Genomic DNA, 19280 nt, shown 5'->3' on the forward strand with positions numbered 1-19280 from the left:
TTCATACAGCTCTAGCTGAGAAGTCCTTCAAGGGTGTTGCCCTGCGTGAGAATGGCAGGCTTGTACAGATTCATGCAGGTCAGTTTTTCCGCAGTATGGTAGAAAATCTGAGACACAGAATGACTTCCACAACCTCCTCTCATGTCAGCACAAGAGAAATCCCATTACATGGCCGGGAGGCCCGGGACAATCAGCTAATCCAGGACATGAAAGTTATCCATCCTGGAAGTTGGCCTGAAGAGGAGTTAGACGTACAGTATGGGGACGTAGAGGTGCTACGTTTGTGCGAAGTGCTGAAAGTGGACAGAAGAGAGACTGTTCAGGGCTTTCGCGAATACAAGGAAACCAGGGCATCCCGTACACCTGCTGCCATGGAGCCTCTACTGAAAGCAGTCCGAACCATCGCTGTCTCCACTAGTGAGTGTGAGCGGGCATTCAGCTGCATGAACGATATCCTTACTGCAAAAAGGAATGCTCTCTCTGTCAGCCGACTGTCCAGCCTGGTTTTCATTAAATGTAATGGACCATCACTAGGACAATTCAATCCGGAACAGTATGTGAGGTCCTGGCTGGCAAAGGGAAGGAGAAGTGCTGATGAAAGAGCCTGTCCAGCTCCAGCCCCTGATACTGATGTCCCCAAGGCCTTCTGGAGCCTTTTCTAACAATGTGAAGTATATTGCAAAGCAGCTCACCCAGTGAGAAGACTTTTGGCATAATGTGCCGATTTGTACAGATCCTGGAGATAGAAGGACTTCAGACCAACCAGGGAGTTATCTGATCAGCTTGGTGTTCAATGTAACTCTTTACCATGGCTCAGACTTTGTTACTTGCAGTTACAGTTTCTCATTTTAGATTGTGCAAATTTTGCATTTGTTTTTACATGTTCTTTGTTCATGCTCTTTATCATTTTTCTGAGTTGGAAAGTTAGATTGCATCATAGTTTACTTTATACATATTTGTATTCTTCAGTGGTGAAGTATATTGCAAAGCAGCTCAGCCATGTGAGAAGACTTTTGGCACTTTTTCGTTTTTCGTTTTCTGAGTTGGAAAGTTAGATTGCATTCAAAATGTACAGAAATACTTAATTTTGTTAAAGCTTTTTATAAAAAATGCTTCTGACCAGAGCTTTGTTTCCTTGTCATTAATGTTGAACACCACCAGAGGGGCTCTCACCTGAAAGGTCTCTGCTTCATGTGTCTTCAGCAGAAGATATAGACTTTGATTGCTATATTTTCAGTTAATATTGACCTTACTGAGCTTTAGCCATATCTGCTGCCTATCATAAAAAATGTTAAGTACAGTGAACCTTTCTAAAATATACAGTAGTAAAGAGACAAACCCACCAGCATTATAGTAGCCAAATTCTTGTTTGTGGGCTGTATATATAAAATTGACTTGAAAAAGTTGCTGATTTTAGAGTACTGGCACCTTTTTCATTCCAATTCAAGCACTGGGCCTGCTGCTGCTGAATGCATGGGTCAAGTGACTGGAAAACTTTTTAAAAGTTATAACATCGTTTCAGATAATAAATAATAATGATAATTCATTCTATTTAGGGACGCCTTTCAAAGCACCCAAGGACACCTTACAATTCATAACATATTCCAATGAAAGGTTTTAAGACAGTACAAAGAATGCAGTCCGGGTGATGTTTTTTATGTGGGGTGCAGATGAGAGGGAGCTGTCCAGAATGACACCAAGATGTTGTGTTTGAGTTCTTGATAAGCCATTAAAACAGTAAAATACGTGTCTCCTGTTCACCAAAACATACCCATCTGTTATGGAAAAAGAAAGTATTCTAAAAGTAATCTGAATACGTTAAAGTAGACCCGATTCCAACGTTTAAGACATGTAACTGTATTCTGATTACTTTCAGAGCCATGTATTCAGTATTTAGTAACTGATTACAGAACACTCAATACCCCCCCCCCCACCCCCCGGTCTACAACTTCAAAATTCTGGACTATATAAAAATCGCTGGCCCGCGATAGTGTCTATTGGATACATTTTGGCCCTTGAACAAATGTAGTTGGTGATCCTAAATGGTCTGCAAAGGCTAAAATCATATTTGCCCCCTTTACACCTAAACCATTGCTCGAGCAGCTTGTTGGTTTTAAATCGTGCAGAATCACTTAAAGGTGGGGTATGTAATTTATTTCAGAAACACTTTTTGCTATATTCCATGGAATGCTCTTAACATCCCGATAGCAATGAATATCTTAAATACTTTGACAATAAATACATTTAAAAAAAGCTGTAGTACTGTAAAAAGCACGACCAATCATTTTAGCCGGCCCGGCTAAAGTAACTGGATGGCCTACCTGCCTGTCCGCCTGCCATCTGTGCACAAACTTATCTCGTGCCCTCATTGGTCATGTGCGCGTCCGTGTGTGTTGGAGGAGGGGCTCTGTAAGGAAGTGGCAGATTTTTTCCGGCTGTGTATTTTCAAATTCTAGCGCACTCGAGCTGGTTTCTCCAAAATGACCTACCCCACCTTTAAACAAAGACCACCTATGTCACATAGTTTTGTATTGTTGTTAAAAAGAACATGAAGCACAGCCCCAGTGGCCTAATGGATAAGGCACTGGCCTCCTAAGCCAGGGATTGTGGGTTCGAGTCCCATCTGGGGTGACATTTATAGTGGCAATCATTAGGACTAGGATCAATACAAAAAACATTAACTACCAAAGAGTCCTGAGGCAAGGCAGGAAGGCATTGGTGTAAGGCAAGAGTTGGTGTACATTAATAAGAGAGGTAAAGACTGAATCAGTCTTCTTAATAAGGTTATGTTCCCAAACTCCCCTCCTGCCTGAAACACCTCCATTGGACTCTTTTGTTTACTTCTTTAATATAGTGACATCAACACTTCTATTGGCTAGCGCTCCAACACATTGTACGTGATAAGCTAAGGGGCAGGACATCTCTAAGCAGTTGACCAATCACAACAGAGCTGGCCAGCTAACCAATCAGAGCAGACTGGGCTCTGGTTTCAGACAGAGGGTGAAAAGAGGTGCTGCAGCACAGGCAGTATGAGAAAAAGAAAGAGCTTTTTGAACATTATAGCATGTAAACATGTCACAGTAGAGACATACAAATACAAATATGAACCTGAAAATTAGCAAAATAGGGCCCCTTTAAAAAAGTAGCTTCAAAGTAACAGCATCCATAATAGGTAATGACAGTTATGAATTCTTATGACTAATCAAACGATGAAGTCTGTCGACACCGTATCTCGCTACGTTTATGAGAGTAATCTGTTTTTAAGTGCATATAATTGTGGTCTCCCATTAATGATAATATTATATCTGGAATAAATTAGATTTTATTAGTTTGAAAATTATTGTTTTGGGCAAAACAGTATTGCTGGAAAAAACAATGTGTGTTAGAGTTACTCCCACTCTTTCTCATTGCTTTAAAATGTGTCGTCAAAATGTGAAACTCTGCTCTGAGAGTTGTCATAGACTTGTATCTCCTGCCATCTTAACCATGTCTTGGCTGAGTTCTGCGTGTTCTCCGTTTCACCACCTCATGATTCTTGTCCTGTCCTGCACCCACTTTATCACTTTCACTGCCACGTGCCCCGGAAACTGTCTCTGGGTGTAAACCAAGGCCAGACGCTCTTCTTAAGTGAGTGTGTCCCTGAGAACACACTCCAGGTTCTCCAATTGCTCTGTTATGTCACCACATCTCAAGCTGAGGGAGCCCTTCGCGCTTGTCCAAGGAGAGTGTAGAAACTGAAGAGCCACTTCCCCCTCAGAAGATCAGATTGGGCTTTGCAACGAAGCAGAGCCAACGCGTGTTGTTTACACATCCCGCACAAGACTTATGACATCAATAAATGGCTCGGCTCCAGCTACTGCGCTGCTAATACTACGCATTTAAATCTCTTTGATGTATAACTTGTGGAAGTGTGAAAACTTGTTTGGGTTTGCAGAAATGTCAAAGTAAAGCCAATTGAAATTGGGTTCAAACCACTGATATCAGATGTTCTTTTCCTAATGAGTATTTAAGCTGTCTAATAATTACATACTACTACTTAAAAAGCCGTTAACTTGTTTAAGATAATCTATAAATGGGACCTTTTTGGAACGTATGGTGTATTAACAAGTGCAGTTCACACTGACATTGCTTTTATTTTTTTATTTGGACTCTTACATTTGATCTTGTGTATAATATTTTTACAGTATCTTTAGATTCTTAGGTTGTACAACTTACACCATCACCCAAACAATTGCAGTATGAATAAGGCTTTAACAATCTATATTGAGGCTTCGTTGGGATGACCCCATCTTTTCTAAAAACCTGGGTACGACCATGCAGAGAGAGCAATTATGTCATGGTAAAATAACAATAAGAATGTATATTTATGATGAAAATACATTTATGCAGCTATACAACATACTGTCTTGCGTTTGGGGGATTCTTTTGTCAGTGTATGGGAAATTCCAAAACAGAACAAATTAAGTGTGAGAACTGGTAGATAAGGGAAACTTAAGGGAAATATACGCAATATTAGAATTTGAGTTGTTCATATTTTCCTTAAAAAAGTAGATTTTTAGGATTCCTGAATGCACTTCATAGATGGGACTTTCCTTTAAAAGAGCTGTTGTAGAAAATGCTTATGCTAATAAGGCAATGAGCGCATTCACTAATTGTGTCCCCCCCCCTGCTCAGTGGTGCATCTCTCTCTGGCAGGTTAGCTGGAGCAGTTTGGCATTCTTGGAGCCTCAGAGTATATTTAACCCTGTGGCTCCCCTGCCGGATGGCCCCGCCATATACGGGCCTGAGCTGGGCAGGCTGGGAATGACTGAGTGCACACGGGCAGGAGAAACAGTAGCGGCGACAGGATGATGCATGAGTGTTGAGCAAGATGGAGGAAGTCCACTATCAATGAGAGGGAGACGTGGAGGAAAAGAGAGTTTATCGACATTTTGCTTGTGTTTTATCGACCAGCTGTGGCAGACCATTTTTTTGGCCAGTTTATTGGATGAAAACAGTCTAATAAAAGGTGCATGATAAAGAAATGAAGAGGAATGAACGATGCTGCAGGTTCAGTTGAATTTGATAGGTGGCTTTTATCAACTGATGTCCGTTTTCACGAAACTTAAAGTGGCACACACACACCACACCACAGCCCCCTTAAAATGTCTGTCAGATGCTCTTGGCAGTGTGTATGCAATCTTTAATCAGAAAAACAAGCAGCCATGCGAGAGAATATAGAAATGTGACCTTGCAGACAGAAGTGTCAACATTTCTGAGCATGCCACAGTATGTTCAAGTGTGAGTGTGAGACACACAGACGGACAGAGAGTATGGTATGCATCAGACAGGTGTGTGTGTGTGTATGTTTCTGTGTGACAGGTGTTTAACTGGAATGGTGCTAAGCTTTAAGTGCTGTCCCCAACCAAGCCCTATTCCTGAATACATACATACACAGACTCACACACACACACACACACACACACACACACACACACACCACACACACACACACACCACACACACACACACACACACACACACACACACACACACACACACACACACACACACACACACACACACACACACACACACACACACACACACACCAAACAGTAATCACCAATATGACGATACAATAATGTTCCTGTACAAAGGTTGAGTACCGTAGCATAACTAGGCACGACAGTTTTGTCTTTGGAGTTCTTCTCTGTGTTAAGTAAGAGAGATACTCACTTAGAATCGCATGAATGTAGCCATCAATTAAGAATTTGAGACCATTAATTGAGTGCTAAACACAAGCATAACTCAGCTTTACCAAATACAAGTCAAGTGGAGACTCAATTTACAACTATTCATGTAGCTAACGTAATTAGCTATGGTTGATGTTTTCTGCCAGTGAAAGTTTACGTTTCAGTTGACAAAACTCAATGTTTGATCGGATAGAAATGAGAATCTGCTTTTGTTGAATTCTGTAAGTATTTGAAAGTATTTTGAGCAGTAAACGAGACATTGTTATCATCAAACTGCTGTGTGAATATACGGCAGGCATTGCAAAGCATGCGTTCAGTCGTGTAGGTGTAAAGCATTTTTAGAAATTGTGAAAAGCAATATTGTGAAACACAATATAAAGATATTATATTTCTGTAGATTACTACTTTACTAAATACTACTGTCTCAATCATGACAATGCATGTACATCTAATTATTCATGTTCATAGGTTAAACCAATGGATGCAGTTTTTACAGATCTCATAAACCAATGACAAATGGCTATGTAAGTAGCTAACAACCATATTATAGTTTCTCACTTGTGGCACAGGGAGCATTGACTCAAAAACACTGGATGCAGATGACTGTACATGCAGTCAGATTGTAGGTTGGGGTATATCTGAGGGCAAGGCTGCAGGACGGTGACCCCCGGGCCCATAAATCACTCGCAGTATGCACGGAGCTCGATTACCGCTCCGGAGCTGGAACCAAACGAGCCCAATGCTGAAAGAGGAGCCAAGTAAATAATATAACAATGAGTCCATCACTGCACAATTCTCTGTGGGAGCCTACGGTGGGCACTCAGCACAGACAAACAATAGCCATGGCTTTTTAGGAAAATAAAAGAGCCGATTTAATGTTTAAATTCTAGAACAAATGATCATATTTGTTCATAAAAGTAAGAAAATCTTTTTTCCGTAGTTAATAATAATAATCAATTTGATTTATAAGCGCACTTTTAATTTGAGTAAACAAAACTCAAAGTGCTACAGAGTCAAATGGTTGAAACAAAACAACAAAAACAAATGAAAAAACAAAGTAAAAGCAGTGAAGTTTACGCCGACATGGCAACAGTTAGTTCTTGGACGTTTGGTGACACAACAATTAGAATTTATTTGAAAAGTCCATGTCCTAAATATATAAAGCTAGTTTGTTTTGTCTTTAATGGCCTGGAAAATGAAGGTAATTGACAGTGAAAGGGGTCACGGCTACAAAGGACCGCAAAAATATTTAGCCGAACAGAAGGTCTCATTTCTCCAGAGCCAGTTGACAACACTTCCTATTAATAGTGAGGATTGTCCTTGGGTATTTTTATAAAAGGAGATGGGGTGTGAGAGTGTGCATGAGGAAAGTAAGGCAAAAGGGGATAAAGCTTTCTCAGAGAAGACAGAGAGAAAGAAGCTCGTATTACAGCGGCCTGACGCACCGTTCGGCTGATGCGTCAGACTTTGCCTTCACTCATTGACTTCTATTAGCTACCGCAAATATTCTCCTTCATCCTTCTACGCACACTTGATGTCAGTGGGGTTGCTTCCATCCATCTGTCTGTATGTGCATTTTAAATATGTGTATTAAAAAGCACAAATTAAATTGCAGAAAAATGGGAAACTTTTTGATATATTGCAAAAATGTAAATGATTAAATAAGGTTGAAAAGTTGGTGTATCGGTAAAAGCAAAATACGACAAATAAAAAATGTTGACGGACATGAACCACGTTATTTCAACGTCCACTAAAGCTTCTGTTCTGCTAAAGGACAAAAAATAGCAGCAAATTAAAAACATTTCTCCTCAGCGCGCGACACAGATCTGACGCAACCTTCCTCCCATTATTACATATCACGTAATATTTCCATTCAGTTTTCTACGTTGTTTTCCACTGAGGTTCATCGTTGGCTATTTAAGTACTTATTTGAAGGCATCATCTTATCTGCAAATGATATTTGACCTGAAAAACTGGCGCCACCTACTGATAATCTCCACGAACCAAGTCGCATTTCATTTAATCGCATTTTCTTTGCTGATTTTCGCCAAATTCAGTGAACATTTGAGATACATTTGCATGGAAAACCTGGATACTTATTCCATGTTTTTGTCCATCATTTTCGCACAAAACTTTCCACACACACCCCTGGTCTATTTTTAGCATGCTGTGGGGTTTGAAGGTAGAGTTGTGTCGACCCCTTGTCTCACCCGAGCTCCAGGCCTTAAAAGGACCCCCCGGTGGACACTGTTACCTAGCAACCCACTGTGTTTGCACCTAAGCTGTGAAGGTCCAGCGCCCGGCCCGCACCTGCTCTTCATCATCTTAATTATCAACGTCACCATCCCCCATCCTCCTTCATCATCATCATTGTAATCGTGGTGTGCTAATGCAGCTGAGAGTGTGAGTGTGGAGTTACAAGTTATATCTGGTTAGCGTGTAATGACTTACTGACATGTCAAGAATCTGACTTAACAGCAGGGGAGGACAAAGTACTCAGCTCTTCTTAAAGGTACCTGTAATACCAAAGGGTATAGTATCTTGCATCACAAATACTTAAAGATCTCCTATTATACTGTTTTTCATCAATATATTATAGGTCTCAGATACAAAACATGTCTCTGAAGTGTTTGGCTCCAAACAGATCATTGTAGCATCCCATAATCCCCTCTGTTTCAGCCCTGTTTCCAAAGTAATGATTCTCTGTCTGTTACTTTAGATGAAAATAAGGAGCCCCTCCCCACGCCCCTCTGAGAGAGATTTGGTTAAAAAGAACACATTGGTGCTCTAGGTCTAGGACAGTGGTTCACAACCTTTTTTCCCAAGAGCCCCCCCAAATGACTCCTGTTGGAAGTTGCGCCCCCCCCCCCCCCCCCCCCATACACACACAAGGGGGGGGGGGGGGGCGCACAACAGCGGTATTTAAAGTTTAAAAGTCTAAAAAATGTCTACTAACACTACTGTCACAAACTGGATGAATGTGAAGTATTTTGTTAAAGGAGGATGAAAGCGTAATTAAGGAGCACTATTGGAGTGACTTTGATGGTTATTGGACTCAAGATTCATTCATTTGGATTCCCGCTGAATGAAGAAATTAAAGGACGGCGCAAGTGGAAACAATTCACAAAGGGATTAAACTGTTTAAAACACGTGCTCAAAGTAAGCCGGATTTTGCCGATGTGTTTATGTGGATTCAAAAGTCGTAAATAATTTACAAAATGGAGGAGACCGATCTGATCGGAGCAACTGTGACAAATAATCCAACTGAAACCGGCATGGACAATGACTATGTTTTAAAAATGCGCTTATCCAGAAAAGCCTGGTTTGGACACTTTACGCGCAGAAGAAACATTTCTATTAAAGAAAGAATTATACATGTCTGTCTTTTTATGCCTTTAATAGCTAACTTGAATTGTTATTCAAATTAATTAATCAATTATTTTTTATATTTTATTGTAATGTAGAGACAAGGCTTTTAGTGACAATCATGTATTGCCTTACAATTATATGTAAAAAAAAAATTAAAAAAAAGTCTAAATATGATATTTGGCCTCAAATCATCTGAGGCCTGGCGCCCCCCTGCGATCTTTGGCGCCCCCCAGGTTGGGAACCACTGCTCTAGGAGGAGATTCAGGTGATAAGGTGGGGGGGGGGGGTTACCTTGGTTGATGATTGGCTAATGGTTACACAGGCCAACAAATCGTAAATGGATCAGGACAAAAAGTGAACAAATATTTTTTCCTGAAACTTACCGAATCTCTTTAGACATGTTTATGTGGATTTTGCACAATAGGTGACCTTTAATATCTACAAAACTTAAAACACTAAATCAGCATGCTTGCCTTTTATCTGAATTTAATAAATGATCATATATTTTTGTATTATTAATCGAAATCCGAATCTTCAGAGTAACCTAAATTGTCAGATACATGTTATAGAGTAAAAAGTACAATATTAGCTGAGTAAATACACTAAGTTACTCTTCATTCTGTAATATTTCTCACATTTCTGTAGAATTGAGTTACAGTGGGCTCATCAGTGCTCACAAACACACAAGTGCAATGAGTTGCAGAAACAGAGAAAGCTCAATGAAGTATTTCTGATTAGGAATTACAATGATTTCCTTTTTCCTTTCCTTTATTAATTCAATTATTAAGTGGCAATACTTAAAAAAGTACTCCACTAATTTAACATTGCATTGACATTGTCCATTTGGTTTTAGAAAGGGTTTAAATTACCTGGCACCTTCATTCCCCAAACTTCGCTCGAGGTTCAGATTGAGAGGAGTTTTGTGTGCAAACATAAACAACATAATTCAGGTAACTGCAGCTTTAGGCCCCGTCCACACGGAAACGAAAATGAAAACAAACCGATGTCGATATCAAAAAAGTCTTCCATCCACACGGAATCGGCTCAAGAAACGTGTCCGTCCACACAAGACCGCTCGACCCGCTGGAGGCGCTGCAGTACATATGCCGGGCCTGTAAGTGGCGCTGTACTTCCGCCACAAAATACAACAAAAGCAGCGAAGAAGACCCCCCGAGCATGGTTGCCATGGTTGCCTGGCTGCTAGGGATGGGTACCGAGCCCCGGTATTAAACGGGCCCCGGAGCTGAATTATTAAAGACCGTGGTACCGTTAAGCTCCAATGTTATCGGTCTTTTTATCGGTACTGGAGACATGTAAAAAAGATATGTCATGTGTATTATATTATGTACATGCAGCAACACACGGAGGAGATGGCGGAGAGAACGCGCTCCGAGGTGTGGTTAAACTTTACCCGTCTCGATGCTCGTTGCCTAAAGTGCAATAAGAGTTTAGCATGTAAGGGCGGTAACACGAGCAATTTGTCTAAACATTTAGCAAAAGTGCACCACATCCAGACGGAGGAATGCACCGGACTGTCTTTCTAGCAGCTCTGTAGCCCCATCCACGAGTAACGTTTCCACGTCAGGTGTTATGTATGCTAGCAGCAACACACGGAGTTAACTACATGATACAAACATGGGTTAATGATTAGAGGTAACTGAGTTACTCTTTATTTTGTTAAAGTTTCAGCTATTCTGTTTACAGTTCTATCATCACATAATTGAATATGATTTGTTAAAACACTGTTGTTTCTTTTGATGTGAAATATTATTTATTTCATTTAAATAAAAAGCAACGTTAGTTTTGTTCACAATTTGTTTAGTTAGTTTACCTTTTTGTTTCTCCAAAAGAACCAATAAGAGTACCGTTAAAAGACCGGATCGATAAGCGGTATCGATAAAAGTAGTAGTACCGTTAAAACCTTAACGATACCCATCCCTGCTGGCTGCCCTTCTGGTTATTCTCCGTGGTGGATTTATCAACATGTAGTTCATGTAGTTCTCCATGTCCACTTGTTGCTGATGGTTGTGGTAGAGGAGCTGTAGATTTTTGCACTAAAATCTGTATCATGGTCACAGACCCGGCGCCAGAACAAATCTAAAGGGAGGGCATATGATTTTAATGGGAGGGCACACAAAACCGTCACGTGCTGCGGGCCTGCGGCACAATATATATCAAACAGCAAGGCCAACGGCATTGCGTAAAGACGCACACTTATCGCAAACATACACAAATAAAGGGCAACATAGCAACCACTTTGAAACATTGTGTGCGTGGCAGCACAAACACTGGTAAATCACGAGCAAGGCACACTGGTTACGGATGGCAGCTTCCTCATCGTTGCACTCGGAGAGAAATAGTAGAGACGGAGACGATGAACTGTTTAGCCCGCCTTGGGCATGTTTATGTTTCTATGCACTGCCTGACTCGGACATGCTGTGGAGTGAATCGAGTCACCTCTGAGAGGGAGTTGGTTGCAGCTAAAAAAAGCTATAATATCAACGACAGCTGACACGTAATAACGGCTCCGTGCAGCTGATCTGCACCAAAGTACTCATTTCCTTATTTGTTTCCTCTCGTATCTGTCTCTCTCTCCACAAACTCTCACATGAAATGTGTTCTTTTGATGCGGCATGCCTTAGCAGTCCTTTATCAGTCTGTAATGCATGTTTCCAGTCGCAAAAACCTTTGACAGTAAAAGCCGCATCAGATGAAGATGTATTTACTTTAAACTGTCTACAGGGGAAACAAAAGGCTGCGTCTGCTTTTAACGAATATTCAAGCCGGTCTGTTGTGTACCATGCAGCGGCAAAAGTGCGCTTCTTTCCTGAAAACAATCTCCCTGGATAACGATCCAGCTTCACCTGCTTGGGTTTATTAACCCCAAGATCATCGCTAACTCAGTCCCGGGGTTTGACGAGACACATGCATTTATTTGACGTAGCCTGCGATTTTTTTTTTTTGTTCCGACATCACATACATCGTAGCATAAAAGTTCACAGTTTATTTATAATTAAAAAAATAAAATATATATATTTTTTAATTTTTATAAATAATAAACGTGTTTATTGGGGGAGGGCAGGAATGTCAAATGGGAGGGCCTGGCCCTCCCATTTGACAGAGGTGGGGAGAGGCGGGGCTATGGCGTCATCGCTATCAGGAAATTATCGTACATACGGAGCCGTTTGGCCCCCGAGAGCGTTTCGTCCGCAGATCTACCCACCTTGGGAGCCGTTATCACAGGGCTATCAGATCGGGCTCTGAATCCGCGTTTCCGTGTCGGCCTTGTGTGGGCGAACCGTCTATACGAGAGAACGTTAGCGGATTCAACACGTTTCGTCTCCGTGTAGACCTTAGCCTTAGTTTCCCAATGAATAGCGAAACATTAAAATTAGCTGCTGATTTTTCATAGAGGTGTTCATATAAAATAAAGAAAATTCCATACAAAGAAGTGTGTGCTACTTTTTAAGTTTTAAGTGATTTCGTCATTAGGTTACATGACATAGAGGTTTTCAATTAAATAACTGCTGATTTTGCCATACAAATATTCACACAAAAAAGAACTTATTTCCAATTAAAAAAAGAGGTACGTCCTAGTTGTCCAGCGTTGTTATACAATGCTGCATTGATTTTGTGTCATTGGATGGGGAGTAAGAATTGGGAAAGTGAATTTCCAACCAAAAACTAACTTCATACCAGTACATTAAACAAACTTCCCATGTTTCCTTTTTTGATAACATGAAAAATATTACAATTAGATTTACACTTTAAGCATAAAACATATTTGAGAGACTTAATAGTCACAAATCACAGTTAAAAATAGGCACAACGTGTTTTAAATGGAATAAACTTAGCTTAGCAATTTAGCAAAAGTAGAACTGAAGCTAACATTAGCTTACCTGGCAATTGAAGAGATGCTAATCAAGATTAAACCGGCACTTCTGGTGATCTCATGTCTTCTGCAGGGAGATATCTTCACAGTTTTGTGATACATGCTCAACCACAATATCCATTTTGACTTGGTTCCCACTGTTGTAATGTTTGTGTAGCTCAATGTGGAGCAACTAGCCTCGGCCAACTTCTAGCTCAACATGGCGACTCAGATTCACTATGACTTGTCCTCATTGGCAAAAAAGCTTTGCAAAACTTCCTGTTAATTTTAGTTCATATCCAAATAAAGTTTTAAATGAAGGACAGTAGTACAGTGACAGAACAATTATATAGGGATTACATACGGGAATATAACTAACTAAGTATTATCAAATAGACATTACTGAAATATTTAATTGATTGATAAGGAAGAATGTAAGTGGAGAATGTTGAGAGTTCAGTATAGCCTAAGGGGCCATATTAGTGCTAAACATAACTAGTGTTGTAAAGTAACTAGGAGATTTACTAAAGTACTGTAGCCTACTTAAATACAATTTTGAGGAACTTGTATTTTACAGGCCTTTTACTATAACAGAGTATTCCTACACTGTAACTTTCTACATGTAGCCTACTTAAAAGATCAGTATGGTAGACCAGCATAAATACCAGCTTCACCAGCATAGACCAGCATAACTACCAGCAAAAACCAGCAAAGAGCAGGAATTCCACGCTGGTCTATGCTGTTTTTCTACCTCTGGGCTTAATTATATTCAAGTATAAATTACAGATATTACAGACATGGGTGATTTTCTATACATTTGGCTCGGTCCAAAGGTAATACAATCTGCCTTCAAGCACCTTTGTTTGCTATTTCACATTATGTCTTATTTCCAAAAGGGTAAGGCTATTCCCCTGTTTCAGCTAATGAATAACAGTACTGATGGTAAAATGTCATAATCATTATATCCACAACAAACTTTGAAGACCTCACCTTTGAACATCATACAGTTATTATTATTATGATACTGCTGTTATCTTTAATAGCTAATTATAACAACTATTCATCATCATGATCATCTTTCTATGCCCAGTTACCATGTATACCATTTACGGATGATGTCCGTCAATGTCATGAAGTCTAATTATGTTAATTACCCCAGAGAGGCACAGAGGGAGCGGCACAGAGTGTGACAGTGAGCTGTGATTATGATGGCAGCACTGCAGGAGAGTGGAGGAGCAGAAAGGTTGAGGCCATTAGAAAGAGACAGCTGCTGGAGACAGAGCGGCAAGTTGGAGGACAGAGGAGGAGCTCAGACACTGAACCATGCAACCAGGAGGTCTGGGAAAACAGCTTGAGGGCATAAAATATGACAACATCATTTGTCAGTAAATTAAGGGGTCAAAATGGGTGGTGATGCATAACAAACTGCTTCAGTTAAAGGAACAGTTTAATAAGGAGGCTAATAAGTTTGACACTAATGGGGTCAGATTGATGACATTTCCTGAATAAAAGATTCCACAGAGTGGAAGCATTAAATGCAAACGATCTTTATAAAATGTTATCTATATTATTGATATCTATATAATCTCTGTAGCATGATATTTGGCATCTATGACCACATAACAGTTTTTCCATTTGACTGGTGAAAGGTCTAAGAGACATCAAGATTTCTGTCCTGTCTGAGTCAATGTTGTCACATTAAACCTGCAATAACTCATATGTATGGCCACTTGGTGGCAGTGGAATCAAGCCATGAGCACAACATTGCTTTAAAGCAAATCCCTCTTGTAACATGAATGAACACTTAATAAAGTACAAACTTGTTGCTCATCCATTTTTTGTGTGTGCAAATGAACGGTGTTTATATCAGTACCATGTTTGGATTATTGAAAGACGGTACAATGTATTACTCCTCCAGTTGATGTGCATAATTAAAATTCCTGACTCATTGCAATACAACACATACAGTACATGCATTTAATGATGTGGTCATTATTTTTTTAATAAAGTTTATGATATTACATATAACTGTCGGATAAAAAAAATTCATATTTCCAAATTAAGAGATGATTTCTAAACTTCACAGTTTTCCTCTTAAAAGTACGTCACAAACACATGTCTTAGAAGCAGTTACGGCACACCAGCACACACCTTGACAACATTAATACATTTTATTTTTCATCACAATTAAATAAAAACAACCTCACTGGATCTTGTTTTGTGTGATGATTTATTACAGTATAGAAATGGCTTACTTCTTACATAAACTACAAAAAAACATCTTCATATAATGAAATCCTTCATTTGGAAAAATCATCACTATTCTCAATACTGCACAAATGCATAAAATCTAGTGACGAACGGACAGTCTTTTAGAAATACATCATCTCAAAGTTACATAATTATTTTTCTTACAAGGCATTGATAGAAATGTGTAAAAATCTAATTTCTCAAGCAAGCGATACAAATATCCCATATGCTCAAAATGTGAACTGAACGGCCAATCACAGCGGACATAAGGGCAAAGTGAGGACGATATAAGTTATTTAAAATAAACTGTAGTTCACATTTAATAAAAGGTGATATCAAGAAGTCATAAGATGAAATCATGCACAGTAGCAAGAAACGGTTAAAACAGTGGAATTACGTTAAGACGATATATATGTATTTATATATACATACATACAATATAAGAGAGCCCATTTTGAAGCAACGGTCTTTCCAGTTTAAAGCCATCAGGGAATCATTTTCAGGATCTTGTTATAACAAGCAATGGTGATAAAAAAAAGAAGCTTACCATGTAAACTGTAAATAAATTGCTGTTCAGTCAGATGTTAATCCCTACAAACAAAAATAAAAAAGGTCAACTACAGATATGTGGTCAATTGATTGTCTGGCTGGTTTAATTCCTGTTATTATAGTGTTTAAAATGTTAGTAAAAACTTTTTAAAGACAGATAAGCAGACGGAGGAGGAAGGTCATTAAACTTCCACAGGCACCAGACTCTGACCAGCAGTGACTGTCAGGGTCCACACACACGCACACAAACAAACACACATTTTCAACATGGTCCAGTTCTCCTTCATTGGCATATACATCTTTCATTGTTAGTAGCACATTATACACATAATATATCTGGGTTAAAATAACATAGAGTAATAATAAGAGGAAGAATACTATATTTTACAGAACGGCTTGATTTGTCTGATGCCAATAGTTAAAATGCTCATTTAATGTCATGATATTTAAAAAAAAAAATTCTTTCTGATGTCTCTGTGTAAGAACAACTGTATAAAATATGTGTGTGCAGAGCTGAGGCGGCCTATAGGTTGCTGAAGAGTTCATTTTTCTTGGTCCAGTCCATGGGGGGGGCTTTCTTGTTGGAGCGTTTCTGGTGGGCGAGCTCTTTGACCTGCTGCAGGGACAGGTTGAGCGCCGGGATGGCGCCCGCAACAAAACCCTGAGTGATGAGAAACAGGGGAGGGGAGTATGATTAATGTTTGGTCACAAAATGCCACCTTAAAGAACAATATTGAAGTGATTCACACGGTATCCTTATAGAGTGGTGCAGGAATGAGTCCTAAAGCCGGACATTAGTTAGCATTTTAGCACTTTTGGGTTCCCCTGTTTTGAAGTAAAAGATTTATTGAATGAGATTTTGGTAAAATGCCTGAAATAAGGTACTAAAGGGTTGTGAAATGTACCTCAGGTGTGGTTTTGGCGGGTGGGGTTGTGAGCGAGGTGTTGGAGGAAGCGTTGGACGGAGAAGGACTGATTGACATCTTTGAGTCCCTCTGTGCCTCTTTGGCCCCTCTACCATTCACCTGGGGACACAAACACTCATTGTCAGCATCACCACAATATTGATAAAAATCATTACATATAAAAATCATTACATATAAAAGGCATGTATAATTGTATCAGTTAAACTACACATTTTTTTCGTAAACATTAGTTTTGTCTATAACAAGGTCAGAAAAGATCACTTTGCACTTTCTCAGAGTCCAATTTCTTGAGAGGCTGATGACTTTTTCTTGCCATTTCTATATGAAAAATAAATCCACAATTGATAACATATCAAAACGGTTGATTTTTCTTTTTGTGTGAATCGACTAATTGATAAATGATAGCAAGTGTAATTTAACAAATGGGATTTGTTATTTATTTTCAGCATTGATGCAGTACCGGACCTCACCACAGGGGGTCAGTCTTATATCCGAGTTGTTTTTCCCATTGATTACAAGTTACTAAGAGGTACCTAAAAAGTGTATATCTAACACACAATTAGATAAAGAAAAACTAAATATTGGAAGCTTATATTGAAAGAAAAGAAACGTCTATGCTAGTGTGCTGAGTTGCCTTTTAAGCAAGTGTTCTGTCAACACCTCTATGACAAAAGGCAAAAGCCATTTAGAATATGTTTTGTGTGTGTGGTGAGTTCTCAGAAACTCTTCCTGCTTCTCTTCCTGTTTGAGTTGCTCATCATTTGATTCAGGTTATTTCCTGCCCTCAGTGTTTGTAAACAGATTGAATGAGTTGCAGGACGAGACATTTAACTTCCTGCAGCCTCAGTAAAAATGTCAGTGTGTATCAGTGTCACTTTTACCACACAGGCGACTTCTCCTTGACCTCCTGCATCCCCCCCTCCCTATTCCAACCTTTAACAAGCGTCCGCTAAGCAACAATACGAGGAACATGTAACTTCACATACAGTCCCTGAATAACGGGAAGTCCGGGTCAGGCTTCACTTTGCATATTTGGCCAAACGCCCAACGAGAAGTCGACCGCGCCTCACAGTGGTTTCTTTTACTTTGTGTCTTCATGCAAGTTTTTACTGTCTTATCAACACAGATTTACAAACAGGTCTAATGCGTCCAGGCTGGAATAAGACACTCTTGTAACGTGAGAGAGCTTTTAAAAGCATTCTTGAGAGAGCACACACACACACACACACACACACACACACACACACACACACACACACACACACACACACACACACACACACACACAACACACACACACACACACACCACACACACACACACACACACACACACACACACACACACACCACACAACACAACACACACACACACACACACACACACACACACACACACACACACACACACACACACACACACACACACACACACCACACACACACACACACACACACACCACACACACACACACACACACCACACACACACACACACACACACACACACACACACCACACACCACACACACCACACACACACACACACACACACACACACACTATTACTTACTAGCATAGGTTTGACATTTAAAATAAATGTATTTCATTTATTGGGAGAGTCAAATAAAAAGATTTATACCACTCTTTTGTCAGTACAATAAAACATATTTATTAATACTAAAATTAAAACGCTTTTTGTTTCCAAAATGCAGAGAAATATTATTTATTTGTCATATTCACTATTAGGCCTGTTTCTTATTGTAATTAATTGTCAATCACCTTTTAATCATTCATATTCTATATTTTTTATTCAATTATTATTTCTTTTTCTAGAATCTATTTCATTTAGGGTAAACTCGTATCTCTATGGTTTTCTCAAACTAGGGTTGGAAAGGGATTGGTGGAGTGTGAGGACGAATTGTTCTAAAATATATATTTTTAAATGGAAAGAGAAAATGCTTTAATTGTAACGCTGTATTGTTGTATCTGTCCTTCAATTATAAAAAAAAATCCTCCTGACAGCATTCCAAAACTCAGTAATTAACTACGTCCTTTGTATCCTTACAAAAACTCTGAATGTGCCTCCTACTCTATGTGAGTCTAATTGGAATTAAACCCAATTATTTCAGCAGGATTAAACAAAGCCGATATGATCTTCATGGCTTAGCCTAAAAAAGGACTTTCCAGTTTGAATACACCTTTTATATAACTGTCGTTCATGCTACTTCATCGACAGGATGGATTTGTACTTTGTATACACAATCCATCCTTGGTCAAATAATTCAAAGTTAATGGAGTACTCGCTGGGTGGGGTTTTCCACACAGCAGCGTACAATGAGACAATAACAGGAAAGTCCGCTCAGTCCACATCTCTGAGATGAATAACTCAGTTCTGTGATGTGGAAGCCACACCTGAATGCTGCGAGTTACTTTTAAACCCTGCTCCCCTTCGGCCTGCTGGACGCTGAAGATCTACAGAGTATTATTTTGGTATACAGAGTATTCAAAAATGAGCTATTGTTGTCCTTCTCTCTCCGGAAGCAGAGGTTCCATCACAAAGCAAAACTGGTATTTGAAG

General features: G+C 39.5%; 2 protein-coding genes and 1 non-coding gene across 3 annotated transcripts in view; 1 reads left to right on the top strand and 2 right to left on the bottom strand.

The window, feature by feature from the left end:
* atp2a1 (ATPase sarcoplasmic/endoplasmic reticulum Ca2+ transporting 1) overlaps positions 1 to 13258 on the bottom strand; it is a 44742-nt gene extending 31484 nt beyond the window's left edge. Inside the window, 1 exon segment of the mRNA XM_034212953.1 lies at positions 13004 to 13258. Within this exon segment, the coding sequence (XP_034068844.1) occupies positions 13004 to 13098 (95 nt within the window). The 5' untranslated portion in view covers positions 13099 to 13258.
* On the top strand, positions 2559 to 2631 carry trnar-ccu. Its single transcript has one exon. It is a non-coding gene; the product is annotated as a tRNA-Arg (tRNA).
* Positions 13259 to 15186: 1928 nt separating the features above from the next.
* The window catches only part of slc9a3r1b (SLC9A3 regulator 1b), a 34215-nt gene continuing 30121 nt past the window's right edge, over positions 15187 to 19280 (bottom strand). Inside the window, exons 6-7 of the mRNA XM_034212933.1 lie at positions 16680 to 16799; positions 15187 to 16435 (exon numbers count right to left, since the gene is read on the bottom strand). Coding sequence (XP_034068824.1) covers positions 16298 to 16435; positions 16680 to 16799 — 258 coding nt within the window. The 3' untranslated portion in view covers positions 15187 to 16297. The remainder of the gene's footprint in view (positions 16436 to 16679; positions 16800 to 19280) is intronic.

Source organism: Gymnodraco acuticeps, unplaced genomic scaffold, assembly GCF_902827175.1.
Source record: "Gymnodraco acuticeps unplaced genomic scaffold, fGymAcu1.1, whole genome shotgun sequence".
NCBI classification, from domain to species: domain Eukaryota; kingdom Metazoa; phylum Chordata; class Actinopteri; order Perciformes; family Bathydraconidae; genus Gymnodraco; species Gymnodraco acuticeps.